Source organism: Pinus tabuliformis, chromosome 8 (assembly GCF_031772625.1).
Source record: "Pinus tabuliformis cultivar Carrire ecotype Pingquan chromosome 8, CPIR1, whole genome shotgun sequence".
Taxonomy (NCBI): domain Eukaryota; kingdom Viridiplantae; phylum Streptophyta; class Pinopsida; order Pinales; family Pinaceae; genus Pinus; species Pinus tabuliformis.
The window spans coordinates 761,047,625-761,064,499 of record NC_142294.1 but is presented as its reverse complement, the minus strand read 5'-3'; the positions used below and the strand labels follow the sequence as shown (position 1 = coordinate 761,064,499).

Genomic DNA, 16,875 nt, shown 5'->3' with positions numbered 1-16,875 from the left:
AAATAACAAAAATATTACAATGTCATAAAAAATTATAACTTTAGATTCTAGTGTAAGAGGGTAAAAAAGTAGATCATTAAATTCCATTCGATTGCAAAGCCTCGTTCCTATAGGTATAGGTATATGTCTCCTGAATACAAAAAAGGGTTGAATAAAAAATCTATAAATCTTTGGTGATTCCACTTGCACTTCAAAAGGATTTAGAGTTTAGATTCTAATAAATTCCCATGTGGTGTAGAGAGTTAGTGTTTAGAGCTCGAACAAATGACCCCACCCTACTCACAAAGTTGAGAGTCAAACCTCCACTCCCTATGAGAGTTAGTGTTTAGAGCTCGAACAAAAGACCCCACCCTACTCACAAAGTTGAGAGTCAAACTTTCACTCCCTAAGAGTCATCTAGGGATCGATAAGTAAAAAGTAATTAATCCATTAAAATGAAATAAATGATCACACATGATTATGAACCCTAAATCTAGGATTTGAATATGAAAACTTATTCATGTTTAAATTACTTAAGATACACTCACACACACATAAAGGCAATCCTCACCTTAGTTGCCAAACACCCTACTCCACTATTTTCTAATTTGAATAGTTGTACACAAAAACAATCATAAGATCATAATGTTACTACATCTTCATTTAGCAAAACTTTTGAGAAATGAATACATATCACATTTTCAAACGCGATACCTTATAATTAAGGAAACCAACCCCCAATATCAAGTTAGTTTAAGATTTAAAAAGTTATAAGTTTATCATGCAAGAATTTTCTAAAAAACATCATGTATCCATACACCTCTTAACTTGCCTCCCTCATTTGTTAGTGCTTTTGTTTAAGATGATAATTTTAAGATTGTTTCTACACAAGTATGATGCATTTGTTAGGTTAACAGTAACTCTTGAATGAGTCAAAGAGTTTTAAGTTTACAATCATGGTTTTGGTGACCTATGGTATATTTCCCATAACATTGCATGTAACACAGGATATAAATAGGGTTGAGATCCTCCATTGTAAGGTGCCATAAGTGAGTGGGTATTGAGCTCACTCAACCTTTAACTTGGCTAGATTTAGCCAAAGGGTAATTAAAAATCTTTATGGTTGATTTATCTCGAAGGGTTTTCGAGGATAAAATCTCATTGTTGTTATGGATGCGTTTGCTTGTATTTTATTTTTCTTTTCTCATATTCCTCACAGCAAGGATTAGAGCTAGGTTATTCGTTGCATGAGACTAACAAGAAGAATCGTGTGGTTGGGCATATCAATGTTATTGAATAAACTACCCATTGCTATGATAGTTTTATTGAATAGTAACATTAGTAGCCTTACTATTAATGGCTAGGGTTTTGAAATTAAGATCGAAAGTTTTGGGAAATGCACATGACTTGGATCACCTCAAGCTCTACAAGGTTGAACATCCTAGTGTTTGACAAGGTAGAAAAGAAGCTAGAAAAGAGCCCTCTTGGAGATACTAGAAGATGATTGGATGAATTAGGTGCTTCAGATGGAGTTTAAGGTTGTCGATTTAAATGAGCATAAACAATGGGAGAAGTTTCCCTGCTAATGCTAAAGAGAGTGGCCCCAAAAGCTTTTGACTTTAGCACTCCCTTAAGTGGACTCTCAATGATCTTGATGCAATGTTGGGGAAAACACGACAAATAGTGTGTTGTATGGTTAAAGATGGAGTGTGTAACTAACATAATGAATGCCCCTACCATGTAGAAAACCACACTGGGGATACAAATCTTGAGATTAAGGTCGTGGATATCGTGATAACGCAAGATCAAAGCACTGAAACTACTCATAGTTTCGACTTTGTGGTATTTGCGGACCCCAACATCATCCTTGGATCTTGTTGGAGAAACATACCATCACAAGGCTTATTAAGTGCAGACAAGGAAAGCAAAAGGGGACTATATATGAGGTCATGCAGTTGCATGAACATGCCTCGTGGAAAGAGGAGTTGTGAGCCTGGCATGAGTGATTGCATGCAAGAATAAGTAGTGGAAATTAGATGAGTCAGAAGGAGGTAGCTTGGCGTTTCAAGGATTTACAAGTGAAAGATGCAACATGAGGTTGTGCAACACATGGTTGAAGAGGAGCATGGCAAGGCAAGAGACTGGTGGGATTTGTAAGTGTCAGTCAATGATGCAATGGTTATTCCTAGAATTTTGGAGCTAATAGAAATAATAATTGTGGATATGAAAATTTTTAAACTACATGTAAATGGGCATATGGTTATAAGACCTGGTTAGGCATCACTACCCTTGGTAAAGTCTAGAGTGATTAGGGGCATACTAAATTTTTGGATACCCTAGTTATAAGCCTTCAAGGAGGGTTGAATTAAGAGAATTTATCCTAGTCAAGTTTAAAGGGGGGATTGTTAGATTAACCTTAACTCGTGACTTAGGAATAAGTCAACAAGTTTTAAGTCTAAAGTCACAATTTTTGGATTCATGGTATGTTGCACATAGTAATACATGTAATGAAGCCTATAGATAGGCATGGGATCTTCCATTGTAAGGTGTCAAAAGTGAATAGGTGTCAGACTCGCTTAGCTTTTAGCTTGGCAAGATTTGACCAAAAGGTAATCAAAGATCCTTATGGATGGTTTTTCCTACAAGGATTTTCTAGAATAAAATCTTCTTGATGTCATGGAAGTATTTTTTTTGCCTTTTATTTATCTCTCCTTCCTCATATTCTTAACAATGTTATCTAAAAAATTGTTGTAAATGACTCTTACTCTAACTTCCATATGCCCTCAGAGACTATTGTAAATAACTCTCACTCCAACTTTCCCTATACCACATTCATGATATAGATAATTAATTGATTTTTAATCAATTTCTCAACTCACAATAAAAACATTTCCATTCCCAATTCAATGGACCATATTAAAAACTTTATCAGTTTAAAAGACCACATAAACTTTATTAATTTAAAAAGGATTTCTTTTCTCATCAATATCTTTGTCATAAAATTATAACTATAAATTAAACATTTTCACTCAGACAGGAAAGAGTATACTTAATGTTAGTATTAAAGATTTATTTTTTTTTATCATCCAAAATTTTTATATTCCAATATTTTCCAAAAATTTTATATTCCAATATTTTTCATGATATTTTTTATGTGTATATTTTCTTTTATGTTTCAACATCTAGATAAATGTATATTTATTTATATGTTATAAAAGTATATATAGATATTTGAAATTTGGATTTTTAATTCTTATGTGATGTTACTTGAAATTATACAACTAATTTAACGAACTTTAATATGAAACAAGTATTATCCCGGTAAAACAACTACTATGTCCTTTATTTCCATAAAAAAGTTTCAAGTAATTTTTTTTTCAAATTCAAAATAAAATATAATATAATATGTGTCAACTATAATATTTTCAAAATATAAGATAAAATAAAGTCTAGTAATGTATAACTGAACAAACAATTATGATTAGACTAAAACAACTATGATATCGTTTACTTTAATATAAAATTCTTGTAATTTTATAATTTGGTTAACAAGGGTACGAAGCCCTTTCAAACATAGCTTTATATATATACAAGAGCTAATTATAATATCCTAACATAAAGGACACAAAGGTAAAGTTTAACTAACTTTAATATAAAGCAAATGTGATTTTCAAATATAGCTTTCTATACATACAAGAGCTAATTATAATATCCTAACATATAGGACAAAAGGTGAAGTCTAAACAACTTTAATATAAAGCGAATATGATTGGCTTGAAACAAACCTGATGTCTTTTCCTTCGAGGTTTATAAGGACTGATAAGTCTCTACAAATATTTTTAATTTTTAATTTTTTTATAATCACTATTAAATATAAAACCTTAAATATTATTTTTTTCAAACTCCATGAGGAACATTTTTGGCCCGTTATAATAAAGTTTAAGAACTAGGCTCCCGACCTTTATACTCTTATAAATTTTGGGCTCTTGTTAAGTCATAAATTTATGGTATATCTAATTTACAAACTATTGGATATATTCCGAGTGTTATATATTTTGAGCATTAAAGTGGTAGCCACTAAATTTAATCTTAAACCTAGCCATATCAATTTCCTTACAAATATAATTCATATATAATTTGCCACATATAATTCATATATAATTGGTCTATTCGATGGGGCAAGCCAACGAAGGAGTTGTGGCTGTGGAGTAGTCATCATTCTGGAACCTGGGAGACTATATCACTTCTGGTGGAAGGGAGGACAAGGCACTAACAACAGAGCCGAGATCATAGCACTATGGGGCGCTCTTCAGTTTGCAAAATGGTTAAGACAGGAACAAATTTACATTCATGGAGATGCCAAAAGCATCATAGACTAGGTCAGGGATCACTCCTCTTTCAACCCTCCTATCCTCTCCAATTGGATGGGGCGTATTAGGAGACTGGCTAACAACTTTCAGAACATAACATACACCCACATCTACAGAGAGCAGAATCAAGTGGCAAACCTCCTCTCAAAGAGGGGTATTCACTCTGATCCAAGTAAGTTTCTTTTTGCAGCTTATGCACATGGCGAGCTCTTGAACTCTGGGTCCTTCTCCTCTTTATAGTGCACATGCTCTATGGACACAACATTCTGGGAATATTTCAACTGTGTTACTCCTCATAGAAATCATTTATTTGCTTGTAGATAATATGCTCATAAGCTACAATTTTTTGTAATTTTTAACTGTGCACTACTGTTACAAAACTACTATTAGGGGACTTTTTTGTAATGAATGATAAAACAAAAGAACAAAGACGGGAAGACAAGGAAAAAAATGAAAGACTGTAGAATGTAAAAAACTCTAAGAATGTACTCTCTTTTTTATAATACGAAAAGAAAACGTTTGTTTCTTTATATATATATATATATAATTTGTCATATCAATTTACTTACAAATATAATTCATATATAATTCGCCATATCAGTTTACTTACAAAAGCCCCAATGGATAGAGGAATGGCAGAACTTCATTAGAGAACTTCAAAGAACTAATGTCTGACTAAGGGACCGCCCAGACGTGTTGACATGGGTTCATGCCCCGACCGAAAATACTCCCCAAAGTTTGGCTACAGTCACCTAATGACAAGAAGGGAGTGGAGTGCACCAGAGTGGTGGTTCAAACCCCTCTGGAAATTAAAAAGACCTTCAAAAGCAAGACTATTTTTCTGGTGTATCTTAAGGAATAAAGTCCCAACATGGGATAATCTCCAGAAAAGAAATAAGATGGGTCCACGTTGGTGCACCCTTTGCAAAAGGAAGGAGGAATCAATACAACACCTATTCTTAAAGTGTTCGTTCAGTGAAAGTACATGGGAAGAAAAATTGAGGTTATTAGGAAAGAATCAGGTCTGGGATGGAGAAAACATTGGTGAAGCCTGGCAAAGATGGTGGGATGAGACCCAGGAGGAAAATATGAAAAATATTCCTTTAATAATCTCTTGGGGTATCTGGTTGGCTCGGAATAGGAGTATTTTCAAAGATTTGGTTCCCGCTCATATACCTATTGTTGTTGTTGGAAATAATACTGAGAGGGGGCTTGAATCAGTATTATCAGATCAAGAATTTTTCTTTTTCATAATCAGATTTATATACGCTACTTCAGAGAGGGGAACTAGCGTGTACACACAACTGTGTTTAAGGCAACCAGCATTTATGCAGTAAACTTATGATTCAGTTAATTCATCATATGTTGATCTTTAATCAATGCATCAGTACTTCATCAATCATTAAACAGTAACCATGTGTAGTATAAACATAATAAACCATTACACATAAGCAACACACAAGAACACCAAGATTTAAAGTGGAAACCCAATGTGGGTGAAAACCACCAGTTGTTGTCATCTCTGTCTTCTTTTAATAATAAGAAAATATGTTTACAATCATGTATTGGTGCAGACTCATACCAGTATGCAGGGTTCTACCTGCAGAAGGTTACAACCTTCTCTCGTTCTCCAGCTTCCACTGAAAGGTAGCTACAACCCCTAGCTCTTGTACTAGCCAATATGTTTACTAGTACGTAGGTGCCAGCATACAGAAAACTCCACTCTTCCACCAGGGACCATGTTTCATGAATTTTCAGACTGGATTCTCCTGGCACATATCAAGATATATGAAGACCTTGACTCATCAATAACCCATCAGAAATTTAGAAACTCAAACTTCATCAACCAACATGCAGTTAATCTGAAATAATCAGATCACTGTCATCAAAACATTGTGCTGAACCCAAAAACCTGTATCAACATGCAGAACCAACTAAAACCTCAAAAATTCATGTGTCAGACTGTATATGCTACTTCAATGAAGAAAACCTGCGTGTATACACTACTTCCTTCAGCCCAACCTGCATATACCTCTAAAGATTCTGAATCATAAAATCTCTGAATCGCAAACTGTACCAACCAACAGTGTACTAAACATCTACTATCAACTTACAGAACTTTACACATGCAGGCAACAGAAAACACTTCTTCTCTCTTATACAATCAATCAAATATCAACCTCCTTAAGCATTCAGATTTACATTTAGATCTAAGAAGACTTCATTGATAGAAAACAGTTAAATAGCAGCAACAAAAAATCAGCAATACTGATCTGATAGATTAGTCATCTTTGAACATCAAGCCTTTCTTTTGTATACGCTACTTGAAAGAACAGACTCTGTGTGTATACGCTCTTTTGCTGAGACGAACCCGCGTACAGATCTGCAAACATTGACTCAGAACTTTGCTGCAATTCCATACTTCAAACAAACCCAGATCATGATAGATAACAAATAAAACAGACGCAAAACATCAGATCTAGCCTCAACCAATATTAGATCATTCAAGAATAAGTCATTTCAGGTCTCATGATCCTGATCCAATATTGAACTCAAGGTGCACATAAATATTTCAGATATAGTCCCAAACATAACCCTACAACATAAAATATACTTCAGATAGAAGTATTCCTTAGAATCTTATTCACTTGCCCCTCTGGCCTTATGATCCTCTCTTCTTTATATATTTTTTGGCCTTTCTCAATACCATGGATCGAATCCACTTAGGACCAATACCTTGGATCAAATACCATGGACTGAATACCTCAGACTAAATACCTAGGGTCAATATCATGGTCCAAAGATACCTTGGACCAAAACCATGGTTTTCAACATATATGCGCTTTGCCTTCTGTGGGAGTGCGTGTGTACGTTATACGCTATTTATGTTCTGAGTACCTACGTGTATACGCTGCTTGGACTAAGTGAACCTACGTGTATCTCTTAAATTGCTCTTACATCATCTTCTTCCTTCAACTTCTTTATTCTGGTCAATAGACCTTAGTTCCATCTTCCTAATTCTTTGTACCACTGCCCTATTGCCTCTGAATATCACTGTTAGCCTCTTATCAAAACTAAGTTGACCTGTAGAGTTGCCATCAAGAACATGCCAACAGTTGTAGAATGTGCCTCAATTTATGGCCTTATCTCCTTACCAAATATTGTTAAGAGTATTAGGAAGGTGAGAGAATAACATATCAGGGGAGACATACCATGCGCTTATTTTGACAATGCGTTTGATCCATAGAACATCTGTGGGGCAGGTTTTGTTATTCACATTAACAATAAAAAAGCTTAAAAGCATCGGTGGGCCTTGGCTCAGTCGATTCCCATGATCATCTATTTATCGCAAGCACTAGTGAATATTTATAAACATGGTGTTTAATCTGATATTGGCAGATTCAGAAAGGGCTCGTACCAACAAAACCAGCACTGATTAATTTTTATACATATGTTTGCGTCCAGGGGGAGGGGAAGTGTTTGGGCTGACTTTAATATTGCAGCTACAATAAGTGTAAAGAAACCAAAACTATGAATATTTGATTCAAAACAAACTCAGGTAAAAATAACAGTGGTAAGGTTTAGGTTAACATAGATATGTAAAAATCCGAATTCATGAGCATTAACCAATTGTATCATCTTCAGAGCCACTTAGCGGATTATCGTATGCACTTAATTCAAAATAAATTGTTGTCTTGCAATTTTAGAAATTTATAAAAGCATCTCGACAAATACTTCTAAAATTATTCTGATAACATAGAGCTTAGAAGTTCTGGTCTGGGTTGTACCTTAATGGGTTTCCCTCTAAAGATAACTTTAACTTTATTTTAATCAGCCGAGCGAAAAGTGGGCCTGGACATGGGGCTGATTTACAGAGTATTTCATCAAAAACTATTGAGATTTTACATCCATAGGAACCTTCAACTGCCTGTATTGATCTTTTAGTGGAGAACCAAATTTACAATCCTGTAGATAATCGTGAATTCGAGATTGAAAAAAAACGTCTCTTGATGGTTAATATAAAGTAACCTAAGGTGGCATTAGTTAACCAGTTAAAATTCATGTGTTGATTTTATGATAGGATCAGCAAAATTCATCTTATAAATTAAAAAGATTGAAAGATGATTTAATTTATTAACCATATCTACAGTAACTCCCAACTAGAGCCTTGATTGTGGAGCTAAAATGCAAAATTCTCAAAACAGAAGACTTTCTCTAAATGTTGTGTCCTCTCTGTTGCAAACAGTGAGTAGTTTAGAGCATGGGAATGAACTGAGTTAATCAAGTGACAGATAAATTGAGGGAATTTCGATTACTTCTAGATTATTTGTTTCCAGTTTCAGCCAATTTGGTTGTGGATAATTTTTAGCCACTTGGACAATGATCGGATGTTACTCTGTTTTAAATCCGTTTTAAATTAAATCATGAATTACTCAACACACCTGCAAGAAGTTCAAGTTGCTCCGACCTAAATTGTCAAAATTACATTTAACTTAACAATCTAACATGTTACTCAGAAATAATCATAAGCTAACTTTAAGAAGTTTATAACATCACATATCGTTTGAGAGAGAAAGTAATATGCAAATAAGGCGGCCAGACTACACCTAGTAAGGCTAGTAATAATGCAATTCGATCCTTAAAATGACAGAATCAAATAATGGAGCTCGAAGATGCCTTGCTACGTCTTAAATTCAAGGAATCAGATCCAATGAAACAACAGAGACAAATTGTTACCCTGTCCAATAACTTGCTACATTCCTAAAGTAATACAATTGATAGAAAAATAAGTGTGATTTCAAACTTAAAAAAGGCAGCAATTTCAATAAGTTTAGTGTACTCACCAGTCGTCCATTTGAACCTTCAGCAATTGCCCTGAGATCGAAAGTCCGGCCAGCACTTTGACGGGATGAATCTAGCTTGTTTCTCGTGTACATTTTATATTCTCTGGACTGCTGTTTTTCAGACAGTCGTAAAAGATCAGATTTACCCCCTCTGGCTTTCACTTTCGGATCCTCTCCGAATTCTCTTTGCTTGAAGTCTACTTCTTTGGATCCGAAAATGAAATAAACTAAACGTCTATTTTTTCACCGCACCAATTCAGTTGCCCCTTTATTCACTTAAATTTAACGAGATAACACCGTTATTTTACACAGGAATGTCCATACGGCTTCGCTTTAACAAACTTGACTGAGGCAATTGAATACCTGAGTGTTTCTTCGAGACAGAATGTTCCTCCGGAAATGCACTTACAAATTTGGCCGGAAAGTCCCGAGACTTAAGTTTTGCTAAAAACGTTAATTTATGTGCACAGTTTTTCTCTAATTCAGGCTTTAACTTCCGATAAAACATTCCGTTTAGTTATTTTGTATCTGAATATTTCCTCCACTTACCTCATTTTTCACCTATAAATCCTACCACATCCCTACGAGCCAAAGCATCGTCCCAATTTCAAGAGCCGAGACCGTAGTTCTCAGAATTGGAGGCAAAAAACTTCTCAAAGCCAAGCCTCTGTGGACTGAATCACATAAATTCATTCTTTAAATCGCGTTAAACATATTTGTATGACAAATTTAATCATCCTCATTGCGCCTGCTGAAACTTGTCCTCTAGCGAATAGCATTTTTTCAACGCCGAAAGATGCTAAAAAGAAACTTTAATTTTCTTGGAAATGAGCGTAGAAGAGACTGCATTTGGCCGTATAGAAGTGGATGATCAAAACAATCACATGAACGGCAATTCCTATTTCCAACCCCATTGAAACATAGATGCATCCTGACATGCAAGGGATATAGCAGTTCTCTTGTATTTATGTTTCAATGGGGTTGACTTTGGCATTTTAGCAACAAAGCAACTGCTATATCCCTTGCATGTCAGGCTGCATTTATGTTTCAATGGGGTTGGAAATAAGAATTGCCTGACATGAACTATTGCCGCGTTCTACACCAATGAGGGAGCCGGTTCGATCCGAGATCAATGGAAGCGGGACATTTCCCCACCATCTGCTTGCTTGCATACAATTTTATCATTCTAGCTGGGCCCCAAAAAAGCCGACTTTTATTTAACGCGGTATTTAATTGAAGCTCTACCTAATAGTCACCTGTTACCTGTCGTGGGGTCACGACAGGCCAGCTGATCTATGGCAGACAGGACACGTTGCATTTATAGCAATCAGAATTGCTGCGGGTCCAAAATGCATTGTCGAATCTCTATCCATGAATAAAGTATCACTATCTTCAATTCTTTATCATGTCTCTTGGGATTGAAATTGAAATGGACTTTAGAGACTTGACCAGATTGGCCCCATAAAAAACAAATTAAAATTAGCAAACCAGCCGAAGAGAGAGGTTGTTATATTATTTTTTATTATATTATTAAAAAAATTAAATTGAAAATAATAATAAAATTTTAAGCACGTTCTCAAGGTTGACTCTTCCCCTTGGTCAACACTAACACTAAACTCTTCACGGTATAAGAGGTAGAGATTGGTATCAAAAAGTTGGGTGTTGAAAAAGCAAAAGACTTAGCTGAACTCCAAGTAGAATATCTAAAGTGAGGCTCAAAGATTCTTGCACCTCACAGTACAAAAATCTTCTACAACATCATACAACAAGGGCTCCCCACAGATTGGACAACCAGTTTGGCAATACCTCTTTTCAAGAGCGATGACGTAGGACCATCAGGATAAACCCTTTGTTTGCAAAGCTATTTGGAAGCATGCTAGAAAACAAAATTAGCAAGTGGATAAAAGAAAAAGATAAGTGTGCTAAAGGGCAAGCAGGTTTTAGACCTAAACATTCCACAGTTGATCATTGTATAACTTTAACGCACATCATTGAAAAAGTTTGGGAGAAAAAGGAAGAAGTCTTTTGTTGCTTTGTTGATTTCATAAAAGCGTTTGACTCAGTCCCTAGGGATAAACTTTGGCACAGAATGGAGGAACTTGAGGTTCCTAAACATTTGAAAGCCGTTGTGCATAGGCTGTATGAAGAGGTGAAAGTCAAAATTAGAACTTCAGCAGACATTTCTGAAAGTTTAGAAGCGATATCGAGGTCAAGCAAGGTTGCCTACTGTCTCCTACCCTTTTTGGTTTATATATCAACAAGCTTGAGGAGTGAATAAAACTCGCAAGGGGGTGATGGTATCTATTTGGGCAAGTTTGTTATAAGGCTTTTTTTGTATGCAAATGACCTTATTCTGATTGCTAAATCGGCTCTTGGATTGCAAGAGCACTTACTATCCGTTGAGCGTTTTTGTGGAAGTGTGGGGATGCAAGTCAATATTAGCAAAACAAAAGTAGTGATTTTCTCTAAGAAAATAAAACATAACCAGCATAAATTCTACTTTGAAGGCAACATTCTGGAAGAAGTTGCGGATTACAAATAGCTTGGAATTGACTTCAACAAAAATCTAAGCTGGAATGGTTGTAGAAAGAAAAGAACTTTGGCGGATTAGAAAGCATTTTATGCTTTTCAAAACAGGTGTAGAGAGGCAGAGTTATGGGACTAGAAAACCACTCAAACTCTTTTTGGGCTTCTAGTGACTGGTGATTCTCTATGGTTGTGAACTATGGGCCAGCAGTACATCTGACATGCAGTGAAGACAAATTGAGAAAATTTAGAAGCATTTGATTACAAACAAATTTAAGATTAAAAGTGCAGTTCCTTATGCTATCTTGTTAAGTGAAACAGGGACTACTCCTATTGAAGCAATTGCTATGGTGCAAGTCATAAGGTATTTAAAAAAAATTGAGCAAATGGAAGAGGGTAGGCGACCCAAGGTTGTCTTTAATGATAGATTGTGCAAGAGAAAAAAAAACTTGGATGCAGCGAAATAACAAATGGTTTAGTAAATAGGGTATTTGTTTGAATGCGTGTCCCATACACAACAAAGAGATAAAAGCTTTTGTTATAGAAAAGTTCCACAAGCATACTTGGGATAAGAAGCTAGGAAGAAAGAAAAAATACTATATTGAAGTGTTTAATCCCACTCATAGTCATCAACCAAAAGCATATATAGAGATCAATATCTCTTGGAGAGCCAAAATTCTTATTGCTCAGTTAAGGACTAATTCTCATCAACTCCATTATGAAACAGGGTGCTAGAAAAGGCCAAAGGAAGTGTGGGAGGAAAGAGTATGCATTTTTTGTTCTTCCGGAAAAGTGGAAACAGAAAAACATTTCAATTCAGAATGTGAGGCCTACAAAGACAATATGGAAAGTTATGCAGGTATGCTGGCAGCTAGCTCTTGAGATAATCTATTTAGCGAGGGGTTTGTCGAGAAGCTAGGAGCATTTATTTTGAAGCTTCACAGAAAAAGGGCCGAATAAATCAAGCAGATGAAGAAGCAATCTTTCTCGTAGGCGATCTTTAGCCTCGTGGACATTAAAATAATTTCTTCTTTCTTCTTCTTCTTCATGTCCAATTTCTCACCCCAATTATAGGGATAGCACAAGATTTGAACCCAAGACTTCCAGTTCGGTGAAACTTCATTTCCACAACCATTGCCAATTAAGCTACCCCAAGCAAACTATCTTTATTTTTTTATTAAAAACAAATAATAATTATTAAATTAATGATAAAATTGAGTCAAGTAAAAATTGATTTCTCAAAATAATATATATATGTGTGTGTGTGGGTGGGGGAGAGAACACTTTATATATATGTGTGTGTGTGTGTGTTTAATCTCTTATTCTAAGTTTTCCTAAAAACATATGGAGAACACTTTATGTGTACTAATCAAATGTAAAGTTTTATCTACCAACAAACAAAATCTCTTTTAGTTGAATCTCGGAGTACCCACAATAATAATCATACTTGTCAACGTTTTAAATCCCAGCAAGGATCCATCATCATGACAATTACTAAATGATGATAGAAGAAGAGCTTTGTGAGAGTATAAATAGTCTTAAGTTGTCTCGGCAACTTTTAAGAAACTGGAGATCTGCAGCTCTTCTTGCTATCTTTATTTTGAAATTTTCGAGTAAAATGGTCTCATTCCATGTATCCCCTCCGTACAGAGATATCATTTTGGATTTCAGGCATCTGTGGTTCATTTTATTTTAGTTGAATCTCGGAGTACCCACAGTAATAATCATACTTGTCAATGTTTCAAATCCCAACAGGTATCCATCATCAGGACAATTACTGAATGATGATAGAAGAAGAGCTTAGTGAGAGTATAAATAGTCTTAAGTTGTCTCGGCGACTTTTAAGAAATTGAAGATCTGCAGCGCTTCTTGCTATCTTTATTCTGAAATTTTCAAGTAAAATGGTCTCATTCCATGTATCCCCTGCGTACAGGGATATAATTTTGGATTTCTGGCATCTGTGGTTCATTTTCTTTTAGTTTAATCTCGGAGTACCCACAGTTATAATCATACTTGTCAACATTTCAAATCCCAACAGGGATCTATCATGAGGACAATTACTGAATGATGATAGAAGAAGAGCTTCGTGAGAGTATAAATAGTCTTAAGTTGTCTCGGAAACTTTTAAGAAATTGAAGATCTGCAACACTTCTTGCTATCTTGATTCTGAAGTTTTCGAGTAAAATGGTCTCATTCCATGTATCCCCTCTGTACATGGATATAATTTTGGATTTCAGGCATCTGTGGTTCATTTTCTTTTAGTTGAATCGCAGAATACCCACAGTAATAATCATACTTATCAACGTTTCAAATCCCAACAGGAATCCATCATTAGGATAATTATTGAATGATGACAGAAGAAGAGCTTAGTGAGAGTATAAATAGTTTTAAGTTGTCTCGGAAACTTTTAAGAAATTGAAGATCTGCATCTCTTCTTGCTATCTTTATTCTGAAATTTTCGAGTAAAATGGTCTCATTCCATGTATCCCTGCGTACAGGGATATAATTTTGGATTTCAGGCATCTGTGGTTCATTTTCGTTTAGTTGAATCTCGGAGTACCCACAATAATAATCATACTTGTCAACATTTCAAATCCCAACAGGGATCCATCATGAAGACAATTACTGAATGATGATAGAAGAGGAGCTTAGTGAGAATATAAATAGTCTTAAGTTGTCTCGGAAACTTTTAAGAAATTGAAGATCTGCAGCACTTCTTACTATCTTGATTCTGAAATTTTCGAGTAAAATGGTCTCATTCCATGTATCCCCTCCGTACATGGATATAATTTTGGATTTCAGGCATCTATGGTTCATTTTCTTTTAGTTGAATCTCATAGTACCCACAGTAATAATCATACTTATCAACGTTTCAAATCCCAATAGGGATCCATCATTAGGACAATTACTGAATGATGATAGAAGAAGAGCTTAGTGAGAGTATAAATAGTCTTAAGTTGTCTCGGTAACTTTTAAGAAATTGAAGATCTGCAACTCTTCTTGCTATCTTTATTCTGAAATTTTCGAGTAAAATGGTCTCATTCCTTGTATCCCCTCTGTACAGGGATATAATTTTGGATTTCAGGCATCTGTGGTTCATTTTCTTTTAGTTGAATCTCAGAGTACCCACAGTAATAATCATACTTGTCAATGTTTCAAATCCCAACAGGGATCCATCATCAGGACAATTATTGAATGATGATAGAAGAAGAGCTTAGTGAGAGCATAAATAGTCTTAAGTTGTCTCGGAAACTTTTAAGAAATTGAAGATCGGCAGCACTTCTTGCTATCTTTATTCTGAAATTTTCGAGTAAAATGGTCTCATTCCATGTATCCCCTCCATACAGGGATATAATTTTGGATTTCAAGCATCTGTGGTTCATTTCTTTTAAGTTGAATCTCGGAGTACCCATAGTAATAATCATACTTGTCAATGTTTCAAATCCCAACAGGGATCCATCATCAGGACAATTACTGAATGATGATAGAAGAAGAGCTTAGTGAGAGGCAGCTCTTTTTGCTATCTTTATTCTGAAATTTTCGAGTAAAATGGTCTCATTCCATGTATCCCCTCCGTACAGGGATATAATTTTGGATTTCAGGCATCTATGGTTCATTTTCTTTTAGTTGAATCTCGGAGTACCCACAATAATAATCATTCTTGTCAACATTTGAAATCCCAACAGGGATCCATCATCATGACAATTACTGAATGATGATAGAAGAAGAGCTTAGTGAGAGTATAAATAGTCTTAAGTTGTCTCAGAAACTTTTAAGAAATTGAAAATCTGCAGCGCTTTTTGCTATCTTTACTCTAAAATTTTCGAGTAAAATGGTCTCATTCCATGTATCACCTCCATACATGGATATAATTTTGGATTTTAGGCATCTGTGGTTCATTTTCTTTTAGCTGAATTTCGGAGTACCCACAGTAATAATCATACTTGTCAATGTTTCAAATCCCAACAGGGATCCATCATCAGGACAATTATTGAATGATGATAGAAGAAGAGTTTAGTGAGAGTATAAATAGTCTTAAGTTATCTCGGAAACTTTTAAGAAATTGAAGATCTGCAGCTCTTCTTGCTATCTTTATTCTGAAATTTTATAGTAAAAGGGTCTCATTCCATGTATCCCCTTCGTACAGGGATATAATTTTGGATTTCAGGCATCTGTGGTTCATTTTCTTTTATTTGAATCTCGGAGTACCCACAGTAATAATCATACTTGTCAATGTTTCAAATCCCAACAGGGATCCATCATTAGTACAATTACTGAATGATGATAGAAGAAGAGCTTAGTGAGAGTATAAATAGTCTTAAGTTGTCTCAGCAACTTTTAAGGAATTGAAGATCTGCAGCGCTTCTTGCTATCTTTATTCTGAAATTTTCGAGTAAAATGGTCTCATTCCATGTATCCCCTCCATACAGGGATATAATTTTGGATTTCAGGCATTTGTGGTTCATTTTCTTTTCGTTGAATCTCGGAGTACCCACAGTAGTAATCATACTTGTCAATGTTTCAAATCCCAAGATGGATCCATCATCAGGACAATTATTGAATGATGATAGAAGAAGAGCTTAATGAGAGTATAAATAGTCTTAAGTTGTCTCGACAACTTTCAAGAAATTGAAGATCTGCAACTCTTCTTGCTATCTTTATTCTGAAATTTTAGAGTAAAAAATGGTCTCATTCCATGTATCCCCTCTGTACAGGGATATATTTTTGGATTTCAGGTATCTGTGGTTCATTTTCTTTTAGTTGAATCTTGGAGTACCCACAGTAATAACCATAGTTGTCCTGATGATGGTTCCCTGTTGGGATTTGAAACGTTGACAAGTATGATTATTACTGTGGGTACTCTGAGATTCAACTAAAAGAAAATGAATCACAGATGCTTGAAATCCAAAACAAAATCTCTCTTATTTGGGTACATTTTGAGGTGATATTATTTTCAATGAGGTTGATTTGCATAAGTTCTAAGTCTTTTGTATTGCATTGCTACAGACATTTCTCTGGTGGATTAACGCTATGAGTGTCCTAACATTAGTTTGTGATTACATATGTTTGTATGTTTGTACTCCCTCAATTACTAAATTTTGGATGAATTGTTTTCATCATGTCGATGTCATTTGCATTCGTTGCACCATCACCAC

At 35.1% G+C, this 16,875-nt stretch overlaps 1 protein-coding gene across 6 annotated transcripts in view; it reads right to left on the bottom strand.

Moving 5' to 3' along the window:
- The window catches only part of LOC149237824 (uncharacterized), a 479,771-nt gene that overhangs the window by 298,333 nt on the left and 164,563 nt on the right, over positions 1-16,875 (bottom strand). For 2 of the 6 annotated variants that reach the window (XM_089372815.1, XM_089372810.1), the window contains exon 2: positions 9,194-9,304. The exons of the other annotated variants lie outside the window; for them this stretch is intronic. In XM_089372815.1, coding sequence (XP_089228941.1) covers positions 9,194-9,304 — 111 coding nt within the window. The remainder of the gene's footprint in view (positions 1-9,193; positions 9,305-16,875) is intronic. 6 annotated transcript variants of the gene reach the window in all.